The sequence below is a fragment of the Uloborus diversus genome, chromosome 4 (assembly GCF_026930045.1).
Source record: "Uloborus diversus isolate 005 chromosome 4, Udiv.v.3.1, whole genome shotgun sequence".
NCBI classification, from domain to species: domain Eukaryota; kingdom Metazoa; phylum Arthropoda; class Arachnida; order Araneae; family Uloboridae; genus Uloborus; species Uloborus diversus.
Window position 1 is genome coordinate 15,472,098 of NC_072734.1, and position 20,446 is coordinate 15,492,543.

Genomic DNA, 20,446 nt, shown 5'->3' on the forward strand with positions numbered 1-20,446 from the left:
TGAATATCCTTAATCCAACTAAACCTGCCTCTACCATTAACTGATCAAACTCCTGATGAAATTGCATGATTGACAAATGATAGACATGGATGTGTTTTTAATGCTGTAAATTAAATGCTAGGGGCGGGGGGTTCAAATGGCCCTTCCCTATCTCCTTAATGACTAGACTGCAGTGACTCAACCTGTGCTTTGCGAGAAATTTTCATGTGGTCCACCAACGGGTATTTCAAATTGACTTTTAGATCAGAGTGCGAAAATTAATGCACATGCTCACTGAAAACTTTTGTTTTCACTTAATTTTTTTGTTGTGAAAATATTTTTGTAGGATATGGTCCATTTAAGATTTAGAAGAGAACCAAGTGATCCTCAGTAGTTAAAATGGTTGAGAACCACTGGCCTTCATTTAACAGTAAAACTCATTACAGAGAGTAACAAATGCAATAAAGTATCAATCAAATGTTCAGTCCCATTCCAATTCCCATTACAGTTTGAATTCCATTACAACCAAATTCTAATAACAACAAAAAAACTAGCAGTCCATTGTAGGTTGCTGTAACAGGATCTAACTGTATATTCAATTTATTTGTTGAAGATAATCAAAATAGTTTAATAAATGAAGGGCTCAGGGCAAGAATGTGATACGCCACATGATATGAATTTTTCAGTAGGTCAGTTACCAACTTATGAAACATATTTGTAGAATTTTTCAAAGGTATTATGCATTCTATATTCTGCAATACTAAAACCAGATATGTTTTTCTCCAAATGACAGTATCCAATGTCATGTTTATTTCAATTTTAGTCATGTGAAACAAAAATTTTGATTGGAACGTCAATACTTGTGGCTTGTCACATTTCTGCCCCTAGTCCTTCAAATGTTTAGAGGTATATGAATAAGTGGAAATAATTATTCATTTAAATTTGTTGTTTTTCAGACCCTGATTCTCTAAAGACAAATCGTCATAGGAATTTAAATGTCTATAGTTGTATGTGCTGTTCGTATGTGACAGCACACAGAGGAAGTTTATATGCCCATCTTACAACTCATAGTGATGAACGACCTTTTACCTGTCAAGTTTGCCCCAAAAGTTTCAAGTTGAAGAAGTGTTTAGACCGTCATTCGAAATGTCATTATGGTGAGCGAGCCTTTAAATGTGACATCTGCTTTAAAACTTTTTACCGGGGCTGAACATTTGAAAAGACATCAAATGACTCATTTAGCTTCTAGCTGAAAGATATTGGTTGGGAAGGTTTTTAAAAATTGTTTTATGATTTTATTTCATTTTATTGCAGTCAGCATGGGCACCCATACAGGGGGACAAGTGGGGCAGCAAGCCCCTTCCCTTTTAGGAATTAGAACTTTCTTGCTTTTAGTACTTTTTTCTTTGCAAAAATGTAAAAGTATTTCTTCTCCAGCCATTAATGAATGAGTTATTAAAAATGTCAAGTTTTAATAACTCTATTCTGTACCGAAATCGGTTTCATGGGGAAAATATCCTGCTAAACCATGGAGGAAATACCTGAGCCCCCCCCACTGAAATTTTGCATATGGGTGCCTATGGCAGTTAGTAATTGCTTTCTTTGGTTGTGTATTTTTTTCTGTGCTGAAAATCTAATATACGTTATGTAATAGTTATAGTTAACATACTAACCCCAGCAAAATGCATTTTTAAGGATCATATATCCAAGAACGCAAGAAGAGGCCTGGATTACTATCAAAATATAAACAAAAATTAAGAAGAAGAAGAAGAAACTAACTCAAGAATGGTGTTTGATACAGCGAGAACAAAAAAAAGGGAAGAATAAAGAAAGTGACGCTGTTCTACTCCCCCCCCCCCCCACGCCTGATTTATCATTTTATCTGAATATAATTACCTAAATTCCTTGATTTTTTTCTTTATGTAACAGCTTAAAAATACTTTGACCTTGATCAACATTCTAATTAATTGGGTTGTATTCTTTATACCTGTTCAGTGGTGCTTTGCTCTTGTCCGAGTGTGAAACTATTCTTGAGTTGTGTTTTGAGTTTCTTTGTGCGAATTCTCCTGTATTCATTCATTACAGTCCACTATTAAATCGAATTTTTGTGAATTCTGTGCTTCATTTCTTATTCATCAAATGGCATTGATAATAAATGGCATTTTTTTCATGATTGGAGAAAGAAAAAAGTTTTTAGACATTGACTTTTAATGACATACTTCTGGGGCATTCCACGGTATTTTTGACATTTATGTAGAGTCCGTAATGTGACCTTTTTTACCATAACTTTTTAATTTACTGTTTGATTAGCATATTATTTTATTTTGATCTTTTCCTACCAACACACCAGCTCAAAATAAAATAATTTGCAAATCAAACGGTAAATTAAAAAGTTATGGCAAAAAAAGGTCACGTTACGGACTTTACATAATGTCAAAAATACCGTGGAATGCCCCTTCTATGTACCAATCACAAATCTTGTGCAACACCAGTGGTTATAATAATGTACAGTAGACCCTCATTTTACGCAAGGGTTACGTTCCACGGAAATGCCGCGCAAATCGAAACCGTGTAAATTGAGACCTAATACTAGTGTTAAAATAGGGTTTGGTTATCATATCGACTTTTATGCACAACATGCATAAAGAAAACATAAATTAATTTCGTGTCCTGTTTATAAAGAAGAGCTGGCTATGATAGTCTTTTGGCAGTCATTAAAAATTTTTCTCTGTAATTCTTTGCAGAGCATTAAAGCATCCATGATCACTTGTGTTATTTTCATGATAGAATCTTCCTTCACTAACAAATCAGAAAGATTATTTCTGTTGTCTAGGAATGGCTCAAAATTTTCAATGTGAATGTTTTTGGTCATGTGTCACCAATGTCGGTATCCTCGTTGTTTTTGGCCTCCTTTATCACTCCTAAAAGCTCTTCTTCCAGTGAGTTCTGAACTGCGTGAGCTTAATAACTTTACTTCTGGACAGAGCTCTGGAACCAATCGCAAAAAATGTCTCCAGTGGTCCAAGATCGAATATTAGCATGCCAAAATGCAGTTTATTACGCATAATCTACAATTTTTAGGAGTTCGGATTTTGAAAGAGGGGAAAATTTTATCTGTTTGCATTGCCGCATCCGCGTAAAATAAAATAGAGGTGTCAAATATTAAACCGTGTATAATCGAAACCGCCTAAAATAAACCCGCTCAAAACGAGGGTGTACTGTATCTAATGTTGCTCTGATGTCCAGTGATGGAACTGCTGTGCCAAAATGAAGATGTCAATTAGTTTTCTTGACTTATATTGCTCATTTAAGTTCCAAGAAGTGCTTAGAACTTGTACTTCATCAATGATTTTTTGAAATGAATTTAATTGAATACTTGTATTTGTTTGCTTTCTAATTTTTCAACACATGAAATGCTTTTATTCTGTGATTAATTTTATTTCTTATTCCTCTATAATTACTTTTTTTTTTTAATTTTATGAACTGATCACTACTTTTAAACACATAGTTTTAATGTATATTAGTTACCATATGTTTAATATCAGCAAAGTTTCTATTTATGTACATAATAAAATTTTTGCTCATATATATTTATTTTATTATCTTGTGTTGTGCCAAAATCAACACTAAAAGATTTATCTTCTTTCTTTAAGTAAGAAAAAGCTTGATTGTGCAAGTGCAAGCAGATTCAGATGTGGGAGGATCTCCACCATCTTTTTCTGACAACATTTTCTTTCAATTGTAATTTTATTACTTTTCTATCTCTAATCATCATATCCACACACAGCGCATTTGTTTTAAATTCCTGAAACTCACTGCTACACAATTTGCTAAAAAAGAATAAGCATCATAAATGTTAGGGTGTACTGTCGTAATTACATGAAATTCATATTGTATAAACATGTAGCCACTTTTTTCTGATGAAGTTACATCCTCTAAATATGAACTAGCTTTCCGAGCCTGAAAAATGCTTGAATTAATCTTATTGTGTATTGAAAATGCATTTCCAGTTTCAAGTAAGTCTTCGCTTCTATATCGCTCAGACCCTGGTAAGTTTTTGAACTTTTATGATGGTCTTTGAAAGCAGTATTTACAAATTGTTTTCTTCTCGGTTGTCTTTATATAAGTTGTTTAATTTTTTCAGGTTTTTTGGGAATTTTTCCATGTGTCATTGTACCACATTACTTAGAATGTTAGGAATTTTAATGCATGCATGAAACTAAATACTAATGCGGATAAGGGGGTCAAATTGTTGTTTTGAACAAAATAGTTTATGTTAAAAAATGCAATAATTTTATTACAGTTGGACATATAAACAAATTAAGAAAGACCCAAGTGCAAAAGAATTAAAATCCATTGGTAATGCAATCAAGTCTTCCCCGTTAATTTGTGGTATCTATAAGAAGCGTTTGATTCCATCTGTCGCATGATGTGCTAGATTTTACGCTTTACCAAATGTACACAAACCACTTATTCCTCTCTGGCCCATTGTTTCTAATATTGGTACTGCTTCTTACAAACAGCCTAAATTTTTGGTTTCTGTTTTTTCACCCCTTCTGCCAAGCAATTCTTTCACTAATTTACTGCCCTATAGCCAGGGCTAAGGCAGAAATACATGAAATAATGACTGAGCTGGTGGTATATTTCATGTGATTCTTTCACTGTTTGGCATTCTTTGAATTTTGTAAACAACTTCGTAATTTTCAGTTAAATGATCATGTCATGGCCTCTTTCGACTTTAAATCTCTTTTCACTAACATGCCTGTTGAAGGGGCGTTAGATTGTCTTAAAATGAAATTAGTTGAACTTCATTTTTCTTGTTTTGAGATCGATGAATTCTGTAAGCTAACCAGGTCTTGCTTAGAACAAAATACTTTTATTCCGGATGACCGAGGGTGTCGTGATGGGTAAACTTGTTGAGTCCAATCTTAAGCGACTTTTATATGCACTATTTTAAAGTTAAATTATTTAAAATTTTAGAATTTCAATTTTACATCATGTATGTTGATGATAATTTTGTTCTTTTGGACTTGTCTCTCCGTTACCATGATCGTTGTCATTTTTTAAACTGCATTGATCTACATATCCAATTCACTGTTGAAATGAAATTTAACAATCATCTCTCTTCTTGAATGTTTCCATCACTCGTTCAGACAACACTTTTATCTCTACTGTTTTCCGCAAAACCCTTCGCGGTCACTCTTCCACCACATAAATTATCTGTTCCCCTAAACAAAAATTAGCGGCTTTCAGAACTTTTATTTTCCGGGCATTAACGATTTGTTCTAATTCCAATTTACTTTCTTCAGAATTGAATTATTTAAAAAGTGTTGCATTGAATCGGGGGTTTACAATTGATATCATAGACACCGTATACAGGAAGCTTATCAATTCAACTAATAAAAATCAGGCATTGGATAAGGTGAATTATTCTAATTTGGTTATTTTACCTTTTTTTTTTTAAAGAATCAATCTTCAAATCGCAAAAATCTTTAAAAAGTTTAATTTTTCTGTTGCATTTTATCCTGTGAATAAACTCTTCTAGCACCTAAAACACCCGGTTCAGGAACTTGACAGATGGGGCATTTATTGTATTTTTTGTCAGTGTCAAATGACATACATAGGACAAACGCAAAGTTCTCTTAAATTCCATATTAAAGAACATGAAAATTATGTCAAGAAACAGGATTTAAAACGCTCCTCTATTGTGCAACACTGTTGGTCTTACGATCATTTTTAAGATTTTTCTTCTGCCAAAATTATTCATGGGTGTTTATTGATTTATGGTTTTGATTTTTGGGAATCTCATTACATCTGGAAAAATTCTGCTTCAGAAGTTAATGATTTGTTGAGTATGCCACCTTTCCCTGGTGTTTGGAAATCTTATCCATAAAATTTTTTTCGTCTGTGACATTTTTTCTCAGTATAGGTGTTCTTGCTGTTCTGGTGACGTAATAGTGTTTGGTTCCTCGTCTATTTATTTTGCTTTTGCTTCCTTTCATTTTAGCGTTCATTTGTCTTTTGGTTTGCATTGGTGAACCATTCATTCTTCTTTTTATGCACTCATGAAGGGGCTTGCATTTGATAGCCATGAAACAGCTGTTTGCTGAGTTTTTAACTCTTTTTTTAAGTGCTTGTATTTGTACTTTATACACGTTGTGTCATTTTACTTATTCCACAGTACAAAGTTTTCGACTGCTTTTTTACAATGAAACTAGAGCTTAAATATCGTGGAAAAGCAAGATCTCTTTAATGATACAGTTTTGGTTTGGTTTGAAATTCTTCCAATTTAACTATGTACCAACATTTTATTTTTGACTTCAAAGCTGAACGCAATTAAATGAATGATACATTGTTGATTAAATTTTCCATTCATGTCCTTATAATCATTTAGTATGATATCATTTAACATTTTGTAGCTCTCATAATGTTATTAACAAACACAAGTTTATAACATTATGAGAATTACAAAATGTTAAGTGACGTCAATCCAATAGTGGTTTGGGAGTGAAACACACAATGAGTTGATTTGCTTCAACTCGAGTTTAAGCTTAATTATATCCTAATCAAACTTACTTTCAGCAAGAAGATCTAATGCTCATAAAAAAGTGCACAAAAAGGTTCCTGCAACCCTTACTAAAAATGACTAGATCAACGTATGATGTTTTAAACATAAAATTTTGCTGTTTGTGCACCTTAAAAATTTTTGTGTTATGATTTATGTATTAATTAAACTGTTGAATACTTAATAAAATGAAATAAAACTAATGTTTAAAAAATAAATAGTTACAAAAAGTTATACTTCTGTCGAATGTTTTTTCATTCATAAGCTGTCTGCATCGATAAAGGTGTTCCTTGTAACCTTTAAATGTGTGCAATATGTTTCATTAATTATTTTTCTATCGGTTGAATATTTATAATTGTATGCTTTTGATTTTTTTCTGTCCCTGTAATAATTTCGTATTATATTTTTATTGTTGTTTATTTGTTTTACTTTCAAGAAACTCTTATAAAGATTAGGCATTAATTTTTAATGTATGACCTGGCATTGATAGCCAAAGTGTGTAAAAGTTTGATTCTTTAATTTATTCTTTTTATTTCAGGTAGAACTCGTTCAAGTGTTTATCACCCCTCCGTAGTACTTCACAACTGTCCTTTCTGCTCCTATTCCACACCTTATAAAGGAAACTTACCGACCCATATTAAAACTCATAGTGAAGAGCGCCCTTATAGTTGTGAGATCTGTTCAAAAAGTTACAAGTTGAAGAGTCACTTAGCCCGTCATGTTCAGAGTCATAGTGCTGAACTCCCATTTAAGTGTACTGTCTGTGACAAGTCCTTTCATCGAAAAGATCGCTGGAAACTCCATGTTCAAGCTCATGATGTTGCATTAGCTGATACCTTAGATTAAACATGCAGTTGATGCTGTTGTCTTGTGCCAGCTAGGCCAGCAATTTGGAGTGCGCTGCTTCATTTTTCCAACTGTAGCAAAATTTTTGTGTTAAGTCACATGCCTAAGGACCGGTTTATAGGGTAGGCAACCATCCACAGCACAACAACACATTCCCACAAAGAAAGGACAGGGACAAAGGAGAGAGAAAGTGCATCCATGTCAAGCCAAGATTTGAACCTAGGATCTCCCTATCCACAGTCAGATTTCTCTAACCAATAGACAAGGTGGTCGTCCATGCAGTTGATGTCAACACGGAATTGACCTGTTCAACTGTTTGGACAGTAGATCAAAATATAAAATCGTCAAACTTTGCTTAGGGTGCTGAATTTAAAATGCAACCTTTTCATCTTAACTGTTTATGCAGTTGATGTCGACACAGAATTGACCTGTTCAACTGTTTGGACAGTAGATCAAAATATGAAATCGTCAAACTTTGCTTGGGGTGCTGAATTTAAAATGCAACCTTTTCATCTTAACTGTTTTCACAATTCAATATCTAAATAAGCTTTCATGTTTGCTTCAAATCAGAACTGTGAGAGATTTTTAAAGCATATGGTGCAGTCTTTTTAGCGAACTAGCAACGTCAAGCTTGTTATTGCATTTATGGGATATTCTCCTTAATGTTGTAGCATTAATCAGCATGTAGCATAATAGCTCTGTCACCTGGTTTTTAGATACTTATTTTCAAAAGTAGCTGATGAAGTTGGCTATTGTCAAAATATTAAAATTATTGTCATTGTTGTTGAAAGATTTTGGGATTAAAATATGTTAAACTTTCCAAGTGAAATTTTGTTTTTGTTAAAAAGAAGATTTTTGTTTTATGTTAATCTTGCTATAACCCTATTTTTAATTTCCTTTCCACTTTAGATTGTATTTTCATAATCCCAGATACAATGCAGGGGGGTTACTGTTTCTGGGTCATATCTTAACTTTGAAGGGCTTAAAAAAAAAAAAAAAAAAGGTAACATTGTTGTTCATAAGAAATGGCATTTGACAAATTTTGGCAGATTCTCTTCCATGAGAAGATTGTTAATGGAATTATTTTTAAGGGTATGTTACAGATTTGGTTGTTGCCACAGTCTAAAAAAAATGATTCTGGGATTTCATTTTACAGCGGGCCAGTGCTCCATCTTATTGACAATTAGCTGTTAGTTTGTTTTTAAACAGCAAATTGCCCCAATGGAGGATTGGTCACCTAGCGTCCCCTTGAACTTATTTTTCTATGCTCATACAAAACATGCTGAGAACAAGTGGGATGAGTTAAGCAGCATTCCCAACTGATTACTTTCTTCCCTAAAAATCCCTTTTTGCTCTAAAAGTCTGTTCCTTCAAAATCTGGTCTCCTTTTTCCTTTTTTCTTAAAAAATTCTGTTTCATTGAAATTTTTCCGATTAATCTCTTTTATCCATCTATTTTTTTTCTAAAAGGATACATAAATGTGTTGTTTACCACAATATTTTGTAATTGATTTTTTCTACCATGATAATTTGTAATTATAAATCGGGGGGCACAACAGCCACAGTTCAAAATTATTGTTTTAGTGTAATAAATTCATTCAGCATAGTTTTGTGTTTCAAGAAAATGTTATTTTAATTTTTAAAAAAAATAATTAAAATTCAGCCAAATTAATTAAAAATTAGCTTCAGTTCATTTAGCATAGTTTCTTGCTTTAAGCAAAAGTAATTTTAACGGAAAAATTATTTTTTAGCCTGTTAATTGAGTGAAATTAAGCCCAACTAATTGATCAATTACTGGATAATTTCAAAATGGCTAATTACCAGCTACCAATTACTGCTAATTAGTAAGGGCATCCCTTTAAAAGTTAAGATTAAGGTTCACTTTTTAACCTAGAATTTAGGTCTCCTTTTCCCTAAGGACGAACTAAAAATCTACTGGGGGCACTGCTTACCTTCAATGCATCACTTTATGTTTCTGGAGAGGCCATTTGACTTATAACTGTTGAATGTAATCTTACATCAGTTATCTCCTAATTCTAATGAGCAAGAAAGGTGCACTTTTTAACTTACTTATTTATTTATTTATTTTTGTTGCAAGTCCTGTAAACTTAGAGGATTCATGTATCTGGCATGACTACCTCTGTGCAATAAAAGACGACCATAACTGCTGTCATTTTTAATGGTATTTTCATTTATAATTTTAGATGTGTTTCCTTTTATTTCATCTACAAACCTGAAATACATTTTAAACCAGAGACTGAGTAGAAATAGTTTTATGATTAAATGTATTTTCATTGATGAATGGTATTTGTCATATTGTACTATATTTCTTTTATGTAATTGATGATTTACTTTATAAATCTTACATCAATGTTTATTGGTTCATTTATTTATGCTTTGGTCTTTTTTTCTTAGGGTGCCTTGAAAGTTTCCTAGTTTTGCATAATTGCCCTAAATGTTCGTATTCGACTCCTCACCGATCCAACCTGGGGAAGCACATGAGAACTCATACGGGGGAACGGCCATATTTTTGCAATATTTGTCAAAAAGGTTTCAAGCAAGCTAATCATCTGCAACAACATTTAGTTTCCCATAGTGGTCAACGACCTTTTAAGTGTGCCATGTGTGATAAGAGTTTTACTCGTAAAGATTCCTTGCAAACGCACTTGTTTCTGTGTCATAATAAAGTTGGTTTTGCCTGAATGGGGGGGAGGGGGTGCCCTTGTTCCTCACAAAACTGAGTTATTTAGTGTGTAGCAAAATCTTGCGAGTGAACGTCGATACCTGTGTCAATAAAGCATATTAATGAATTGTTTGCTAAATAAATCAAAACACAGTTCAGTTATCGCTCCCCCCCCTCCCATTTCTAAATGTTGTGAAGCTCTGTTTCCATTCTTTAATTTTCCATAGAATTGAATTTAGTGAGTACTTTAGCTAGTGAAAAAAATAATAAAATCCATTTTACAAATTTTGTAAGCCAGTTAACACTTTTAGCTTACAATTTCATTTTCTGATGCTTTTTTTTTTTCAAATAATAGTGTGAGTTATTGAACTGCATGATCAGACACAAATTCTGGTAAAATATTGAAAGAAAGTGAAGAAACATTTTTTTTTATTCTTCTCAGGCACAGGAAGTAATCCTCTTTACCTGTTGTCATCTATGATAAGTTTTAGGGGGAGAGAAGTAATGAAAAAGTGAGGGTTTAAGTTTTGCAAAAGAATTTCATAGTTCATGGGTACCATATACTGGAAATTCTATGGAAAATTGTTGCAGACATGATAAGATATAAAACACAAAACAGTTTTTACTAATGAATTTTTTTTTTTTTTTAAATCTTAGTTTGAGTCATAATTTCATTATTATTCTTTCATTGTGAATAGTACACCTAAGAAATGTACACATCTAAAACCTCCAAATTTAAAGTCTTTGTGAATATCTGTAGTTTACCACCGAATTTTTAGCACAAGTCCAATATTGAATGAAAATATAAATGAAGCATTGTTTTAGTAAATGTGGAAAAACTTTTATGTTATTTAAATGGCAACAGTGTTGGCCAAGCAGTATATATGCCCAGTGCATTCATGTAGCTCGGTTCTGTCGGTTCTGTTATGCTATGTTCTGATTCTAATTTATGTTCGTTCATTCAACTTTTATTTTAGTTCATGGTTTTTCTTCAATAAATGTTATGCACTTAATATTGCTTTTGTGTATATGTTCTAACCGCGTGGCCGAAGTTAGTTTGAAAGTAAGTTTCATGACAACAGTAGATATTCTTCAAAATGAGCATGTGAAGGGCTTATACAGTAGAAGAGCATTATAACGCCGACCTATATAACGCAATTCTCTATAAACCGCACAACTTTTCAGAAGTAAACAATAGGTTTTGGAAGCTTAAAAATCCCTCAGTTTTGCTTTGCAAACATAAAAATGGTTAGGAAAATGAAATTTTGCAAGTTTTTCATCTTTCTACCTTAATTCAAAGCTTTTAAATTTAAAATTTGTACTCATAGTAAACAGAAAATATCTGATCTTGAAAATGCAACTGTTATGCGAGCTATGAAGTGCAGGATAATGACTTTCTTTTGATTGTGAAACATATTTCTTTGTGAATAACTAACTGTAATATTGGTGCTTTAATACTCATTGCACATAAAACTCATTCTGAAGTGCTAATATGTAGATTCTAAATGTTAGTTTCAAAATTTGTGAAATGATCTATATAATGCAAAAACCTGTATAATGCAAAAGCTCTGGTCCCAAGGTGTGCGTTATAATGGTCTTCTACTGTAATTCAATTCAATTATATGGTACATTACAAATGTGTACTTCAGTATGGTAAGTTGATAACATAATAACAATTCTAAAATTCTGCAAGTAGCAGTAAGTAATGGACTTTGTGTTTTGGGATTCCAAAAAATCTCTTCAAATCTCTTCTTCAATGCAAAAAAAAGGGGGGGGGGACAGCTTTAAATTTCAAAGCTCATTTTGTGTTCAAAAATATCATGCCTTGAATTCCAAAAAATGTCTACAACTCTTACATGGCTGTTTCTACAATTTTAAATACAGTAAAAATACACACAATTAACATTCATATTATGTATTTAATGTTAAAAATCTTTTTAAAAGTTATCATACATGAGTAATTGGAACTTTGTTTGCATGAATGTATAATTTGATGTTAAACTCTTTTGTGTGACATATAACTGAGGTCATTGATCCTTATTACAGCTATTATAGCCAGGAAAATTATGCGGAAGGTTGTTCCGTCGATGCCAAAGGTTATTCCGTCTACCCCGAGAGTCGTTCCATCTGCCAGGAGGGTTGTTCCACCTACCAAGAAGGTTGCTCCATCTACGAAGAGGTTTGGTCAATCTAACTTTAAGGGCGGTCCTTACAAGTGTACTGAATGCCAATACTCTACTAAAATGAAGGTAAATTTGAGGATACATATGAGAATCCATACTGGAGAGCGGCCTTACTCTTGTAGTATTTGTAAGAAATGCTTCAGGCAAGCAAGTCATCTTCGACAACACGTTTCCTCTCACGGTCCTGCTCGGCCATTTAAATGTCAGAAGTGTAGCCAGGCATTTTCTCATGATCATCATTTGCAAGAACATGTACTGCAGCTTCATCATCGAGAATAATGAGTAACAAGGCAAAGGATGTTCATTAACGATTCTTTACTTGTTATTTTGTTATGGAAACTAAATATTTTTAGTACTATATATTAGGTACAAATTTTGATGTTTGTTCATTCCTCTTTCCTACAATCAATCATTTTTTTCTTTTCCTTCTCTTTTTTTTTTGAATAATTTTTGTGTGTTTATTATTTAAGTAATCAAAGCATATCGAATCTTACTCATAATTGTAAATCTTACTTAAATTTCATATGAGAGCTCTTTTTTCTATTAATTTTTAAATCCTCCAATTATGTAAAATGAATATATATTGCAGCTAAAATTAGTTACTAAGATGCATAACTTTTCTGCTAATTTTATAAGTTTCCTCAGATTTTATTTTATTTCTTAGTACCTTTTATAAAGAAGCTCTTTCACATTACGTCACTTACCTCTGGTATTTAAAGTTTAAAAACATAAACACCTTACCAACCTTAAAAACATATTGTTTAATCTAAAAAAATTTGAATTTTTGTTTTAAACTTAAATTTTTTTTTTAGTTGATGAAAAGTAATAGTTTGTAGTTTCTAATTTTCATAAATATTTGTTTTGAGTAGTAAATGAAAAGAATTTCCTACATATTTGCTCATCAGGAAACCAAATTATTTTTAGTAAAATGCATACTGTGTTGTTCTAAAAATATTATATCTAAAAAATTTTGAATTTTTGTTTTAAACTTTAAATTTTTCAGTTGATCAAAAGGGTAATGGCACCAGTGACAGACATGCTTCAGACATCACTCTCAGGTTAACTCCATTTCCTGAGCCTTTTAATGTATTTAGACTTTTAAAACTATTTTTCTCTCATGCAACGACATTTCATTTAACGTTTGGCTGCTTCTGGATCCTCTGAACTAGTTAATTCTATTTTTATTTGCTCAATTTCGGAAAAAAGTCCAACTCCCAGTAATAGACACTGACAATTTTGATGATACCCAGTATCAGATAGGATAAGGAAAAGATGAGTATTGGACAGAATTAATTCCCTTTTTCTCTTCAAAATGTGCAAAAGTTCTTTATTTTTTAGATCTAACACCGTATTAAATTCAAATGAACATGAAACACCGCAGACCTCATGGTGACTGTTCATAACCTACCACCAATGGCATGTAAGAGCCAACAGGCTCATGAAATTCACTCTGATAATACTAGATGGTTGCACCGTATTCATGGGTTGCAGCAACATCAGTTTTATCCGCCCAAAATTCTTGTTATTTAAATCCTAACTCACAACTGTCTGTTACTGGACTCTTGTATGTTACTGTTGCTGTTACTCTAATTGTTTGTACAGTCAAACCTCGTTAACATGAATTCGACGGGGCCGCCAAAATATTTGGTGTTAACGATTTCAACGTTTACTGGATTTGTGTATGCAGACAATTTTTTTTTTTGTTTTTGAGTCTCAGAAAATATAGGAACCAATGTATCTTTGTACAAAAATGTACACCCAAGCATTAAAATTTGTAGTTTAAGTAAGAAACACATGTAATTCAAAACAGGCAATGGCTATTTGAAACTTTTTACTATGACAGTGCATTTTCAAACATCTGATTTTTCCTTGATTGCAAGACTATTTTCGCTGCAGTGTTGACAGGCAAAAAAAACAATCGCTTTTTGACCTTAAACCTCTACATGGGCAGAATAGGTGTCTAGAATTAGACTTTTTTTTTTACATGATGAAATTTTATGTCTATGTTTGTCACCCACTTAGTGAAGATTTCCCTGCTCATCCAAGCTTTTTACTGTAAGCATAGCCTACAGCTAAAGTTCGCACTGTCTTGAAGCAACGTGGTTTTCCCGATTTTCCTGCATAAGGAGAGGAATTTTCTTGCTACCATCCATGTCGCTTACGTTCAAGTGCAGATCTTTCGACTTTCAAAAGTAATTTTATGTAAAAGTATTGGGATTTTATTTTCCCTTTTTCTTCAAGACCTTCAAATTTTTTTTGTCATATGCGGGATTTCGTCTAAATCCTCTTCGTGTTAAGCGATTGATTTAACACTAATTTGTAGCTTTGTCTGACAAGGAATGGCATTTATTTCGCGCTAAGATAAATTTGTCGTTATGCGAGTTCACGTTAATGGGGTTTGACTGTATTTTGTAATTTTCATGCATATTTGTTTTGATTGGTAAGTAAAAATTTCCCTGCATATTTACACATCATATTGATAATAATCATTCAGAAATGCCTACTGGTACTGAATTACTTCTTTTTTATTTCTTTCTCAACTAGAGTTCAGCCAGTGCTATGCCAAAATGTTTTTTTTTTTTCGCAAAAAGACGATTCTCTCTAAATGTGATCAATGTTCATACTGATTTTCGATTCTGCTGAATTCTGCCTAGCAGTTTGAAAAACCTAACATTTTGCAAAAAAATGTCCATAGTTCTACTGAAAACAAAAATGTAAATGTAATGTAGAGCTTATTTATGCAATCACAATATCATTATAGGTGTTTTCTTTTCTTTGTGTGTGTGTGTGTGTGTGTGTGTAGCATTTAGCTCATTTTTTTCTGTTTTATGTTTGCACATGAGAAATAGGCTTATGTGATTTAAGCAAAATGGGTATAATTTTGCATCCATCTTACATCATCTGCTTTTAGTTTCTTGTATTTTTGATTAGGCAGCAATGGCGAAGCTTATGAGAAATAAAAGTTAGGGCTATTTTGTTTGTTTTCCTCCTCTTAACATTTCTCTTTCCCCCCAAAGAAAACCTTATTTAAAATCGAAACTTGCGGTTGTACTTCAGTTGAAGTTTTCTTGTGCACTTGCGAAGTTGGCATGTGCAGTGCATGTGATTGCAAAGCAGTTTTTAGCATTAATATTTTGATATGATTTGTGTCTCCATATTTCCATTTTTTAAGAACAAAAAAGTTTTTTTTTTTTTGAAGAAAAATAAATTTCTGCATGAAGGAAGCAACATTTTATATTAATATTTGATGTAACATGTACTCTTTTCCTTTTTTAAGGAGGAAGAAAGTTTGTTTTATTTATTTATTTATTTTTTAAAGAAAAATATGCCTACATAAATTAAGTAATTTTTAGAATTAATTTTTGATGTGACTTGTATTTCGTTTTATTTAAGAACAAGAAAAGTTCGTTTCTTTTAAAGAAAATTTTTCTATTTGGATTGAGCTTTTTCCAGAGAAGTTATTACTTTTACCATCTTCTACATATTAGAATATATAGAAGAAAATTTTGGTTTCTTGCAAATTTTTTAATTTTGACAGATTTAAACGTTTTGAGGTGTGCAGAGTCCATTTTGACCATTTCTGGAAAATATCTGTATGTATGTGACTGGTTTTTTGTAGCCCCTCGCTCTACAGCAAAAACTACTGCATTAGCATCAATATTTGATGTAACATGTTCTCTTTTCCTTTTTTTAAGGAGGAAGAAAGTTTTTATTTATTTATTTGTTTTTTTTGAAGAAAAATTAATGCCTACATGAATTAAGCAATTTTTAGCATTGATTTTTTATGTGACTTGAATTTCCTTTTATTTAAGAACAAGAAAAGTTCGTTTCTTTTAAAGGAAAATTTTGAATTTTGACAGATTTGAACGTTTTGAGGTGTGCGGAGTTCATTTCGACCATTTTTGGAAAATATCTCTATGTGTATGACTGGTTTTTTGTGGTCCCTCGCACTACAGCAAAAACTGCTGCATGAAATCGAATACAATTTGGCACACATATGTGCCCCTATGTGAACTTCTGCCCTCTAGGTTGTGGCACAAATTCATCCAAGGAGAGTGGAGCAATCAAACGTTTCTTTAGTTGTGCCTGCTATTCCTCAGGAAATAACTGGTAGAATCAAACTAAATTTGGTCCATGTGTTGACTCTTAACAGGTACAGGTGCTGAAAATGGGCAAAATCAACATGCAGGTAAAGTTTCAAGAACTGCAGTAATTTTAAGCGGAAATTATCTCTATTAATGGAATGAACGCCAAATTTAACCTGATTACAGCAAATTAAGCATATATAAACATAAAAAAATTACTGTTAAGGAAATTTGAAACAACGAGTTAAATCCAAGAATTTAATATAGATATGGAAGAAAGTTTCGTGATTGCCACAACATACTACTTAACATTTGTGTTTCAAAATTTATTTTTCTTGATGTATGGTCAGAGACCTACAAGGGGATTAGGAGCCAGGAATAATTTTTTGGTGACAGTCAAATTATTTCTCTGAGTTTATAGGAAAATTCAGTGTAACATGGTTTCTGGAAGATTCTTGTTTTGAACAAAACTAGTCACCAACAGGATTTTTTTTTAGTCTTCCTGGTGACCTGAATCACCTGGGATTTGGCAGACTTGTTTGTATGGTATTGTCTTTCTTATCTTAAACGGATAAGTAAGAAATAAAAATTAGGTTTTCTTAAATATTGTCCATTGCTGAAATTTTTACTCACATATTTTAACGGAATAACTAATGAAAATTTTTGTCTTAATCAATTGAGAATTTGGATAGTTAATTTCCAAAATTTACATATTATCTAACTTTTTTGTCGCTTCTAATGTGATGATCATAGTAAGATAAAAATATAAAGTATCTGAACACGTAGCTCAAACTATCCGCAGGAATGAAAATCAATATGCAGTGGGTAGGTAAAATTTCTAGTAAGAAAATGCCTTTTGCTTTCAATCATGTATCCGTGAAAGCAATAATGAACATTTTCCATTATTTTATGTTTAAATTTTGAAGGTAATCAGTGTTTAATATAATTACTATCAACAATTTTCAGCCAATGCACATATCTACAGCAAATGTATCTGTGCAGCATCGAATGTACCAGTGCATGGCATACACATGTGCATTTATATTATTTAGCTATAGTGTTTTTGTTAAATGTTTGAGTGCCTGTAAGCTCTAACTCATAATGATCTTGCCAAGGGAAGAATATTAGAAACATTTTTTAATGACAAGGTTTACTTGTTCAAATGGTTTGAAGCTATTTGTTTATTATGATTTAGTTTAAGTGTACAAGACATTGCATGGTGAATTTATCCAAAGTGTGCAGAACTTAACTATCAATATTTTTTGTACAGTATTGTCAGTTGTACAGTGTACATAGAGTTTATCTGTATGGGTTACTCATCTTAATTTGCACATTTAGGTGTATGGAAAGTGTTGCTCAAAGATTTTGTCTATTTAAATTCTCAACTTGCTCATTGCATATGAATTTAATTAATTATAAAATATTATTTCCATGATAAGTTAATTTGCTTGTTTACTTATGGAAAAAGTAATGTACAAAGATTTTGTCTGTATAACATCTTAATTTGCTCATTGCATATGAATTTAATTAATCATAAATATTATTTCCATGATAAGTTAATTTGCTTGTTTACTTATGGAAAAAGTATTGTACACAGATTTTATTTGTAAATTTTACTAATGTTAAGTTTGTACAGTTGCCAGTGGGAAACATTTTGTATATAGATTGTGTTTGTATATAATATACATATTCAATTAAAATGCTGTAGACTGAAAATGATTATATTTTTATTCCTTGGATCTGTTACATATCCACCTGTCCACATTATGTTCTAAAATTTCAGACAAGTTTTCTCAAAGATCAAAATATTTTGAAGACTTGTTCATCCTACTGTCTTACATGTTCTTTCAGAAAAGCAAAGTTCAGATTCTTTTGAAACTAATTATTTAGTTTCAGTCGTGCCTGTGTATAGCGAAGCTTCTAGCTAATTTATGGCTATAATGTAATAACTTCAAGTCCTCTTCACATTTTATTGTGTGTTTTATAACTTTCTATAAGAAACTTGGAGCTATATTGAAATTTTTATTTGGCCTTTTGATTGTATAATATATGTACCTGGCTGTGTTACACTTTATTTTTCTTGAAAGAGTTAAAAGTTGACTCGCCTGTTTTAAAACTGATGTCCCAAAAACAGTCCTAATCATGGCTACCATTAGTGATTTTTGAAAAATCCAAGATTGAGCTTGCAAAATTCCCAAGATAGAAGAAAACCCAAGATCATGTAAAAAAGGATCCTTATTCAAGATTTTTGTAATAGCTACTATTGTGGTTGTTCAATTATTAATTTTAAAAATGATTAAGTCAAAAGTTGTGCTAATAAATACTAAAATTGATCTCTCAATAATCATTTGTTCAAAACAATTTTTTTTTAATGTTGCAAAAATCATTACTAAAAAAGTGTCTTGATTTGATATAATTATGCAGATAGTGCAAGATAGGTTGAAAAGTTCCCTAATTCCTCCTTTTTACTTCCTTTTACGAAGTAAAGGAAGTATTGTATTTGCGAAAAAAATTTCACCCAAAAATGAGCCTTAATTTCTCTTTGCTCGTCCCCGAATGAATATTGAGTTTTTTTTTCAACCCGACCACACGTGGATATATGCCTAAGAATGTATAGACACCCGAAATATCCATTTTGACAGTCCGCGAGTTAATTACAACAACTTTTCTCGTGACGTCCGTATGTATGTGCATATGTGCCTCCCATAACTCAAAAACACAATGTCCTAAAAAGTAGAAATTTGGTATGTAGACTCCTAATGGGGTCTAGTTGAGCACCTCCCCTTTTGGTTGCATTTGGATGTTCCAAAGGGGGTCTTTTACACCTTTTTGGGAGAAAATCATTGTTAATTTCAATGCAAACTCAAGTGGTGTAATGATTTGGCAATATATCGCCAAGTTTTTGGTTGCCAAGTTTTGTCGCTAACTTGGCGCCAAATTTGGCGTTTTTATTTTAATTTTTGGCGACTATTGGCAATATTTCAAGAGTTAATGATTGAATCACATTAGAGTGTCCAATAATGGGAAAATTAATCTGGATGACACTTTTTTTGCTTCAGTTCGCAACAATCTTGGAGTTAAAATATTTAAAGTGTTTCTTTGCTTACTCCAAGGCACTGTTATCATTAAATTGGCGTATAAATAAGTCATGTGATGCACACATCACCTCCTTTTTTTTATTACCTAGGCAATACATTTTTATAAGATTGCTTTACAATCTTTAAAAAGGTAGCATAAATTGCTTACCAAACAAGGAAAAACTATTTTAGTGAAAATATTATGTTATATTGATAAAATATTTCATAAATGTATCCTTTGCATGAATAGATCCAAGATATTTGAACAAAAACTTAGTTAATTTTCAGGATTTTTACTTTTGATCACAATTAGCATTGCATGTGACTAGTGTGATAAGTAATTATTTTTTATTTGTTAATGTGAGAGTGTTCATAGAATTGATAAAGGTTCATTTGTTAGACAATAGTTTTATCTACACTGGTTTAATATTTTGTATGAAGTGATAGAAAAACATAAAAGTGTTCTTTCCATAAAGTCTGAAATGATCCCTTGTCCTTCTTTAGGTGCAAAAATTGGCCCTTTAACGTTTTTCATTTGGATAAGTTTAAACAACTGAATAATGTCCCCTCTGACACTCCTTTGCTCCAGGCTATACATATTAAGCCTTTAAAGTCTGGTATCATAATCTAAGTCTATAAGTTTCTTTACAAGCCCTAAGTTATTTAAGTGATTCTTAATCATCATCCCCCTTAGGCTAGTACAAGCACCTCATTTGGGTGATTGGGGGGGGGGGATAATTGACGTAATGAAATTAGGCATTGGCCACAAACCCTAATTTCATTAATGAAACTAAACTGAATAATGTCCCCTCTGACACTCCTTTGCTCCAGGCTAGACATATTAAGCCTTTAAAGTCTGGTATCATAATCTCAGTCTATATGTATCTTTACAAGCCCAGGCCTGTCATTTCAAAAATTTGCCGGAGTGGGGGGTAAAGGGTTTGTGGCCAATGCCTAATTTCATCAAGTCAATTACCCCCCCCCCCCCCTCCCCCAATCATCCAAATGACGCACTTGTACTAGCCTAAG

At 32.2% G+C, this 20,446-nt stretch overlaps 2 protein-coding genes across 2 annotated transcripts in view; both read left to right on the forward strand.

Annotated features, from left to right (window-relative positions):
• The first annotated feature begins 3,946 nt into the window (after positions 1-3,946).
• Positions 3,947-7,390, forward strand: LOC129219859 (gastrula zinc finger protein XlCGF49.1-like). The gene is made up of 2 exons (XM_054854171.1): positions 3,947-4,028; positions 7,083-7,390. The coding sequence occupies exons 1-2, from the start codon at positions 3,947-3,949 to the stop codon at positions 7,388-7,390; spliced, it is 390 nt and encodes a 129-aa protein (XP_054710146.1).
• Positions 7,391-8,415: 1,025 nt separating this feature from the next.
• Positions 8,416-20,446, forward strand: part of LOC129219861 (zinc finger protein 530-like) — a 29,682-nt gene continuing 17,651 nt past the window's right edge. Inside the window, exons 1-2 of the mRNA XM_054854173.1 lie at positions 8,416-8,482; positions 12,119-12,507. Of these exons, the coding sequence (XP_054710148.1) occupies positions 8,416-8,482; positions 12,119-12,507 (456 nt within the window). The remainder of the gene's footprint in view (positions 8,483-12,118; positions 12,508-20,446) is intronic.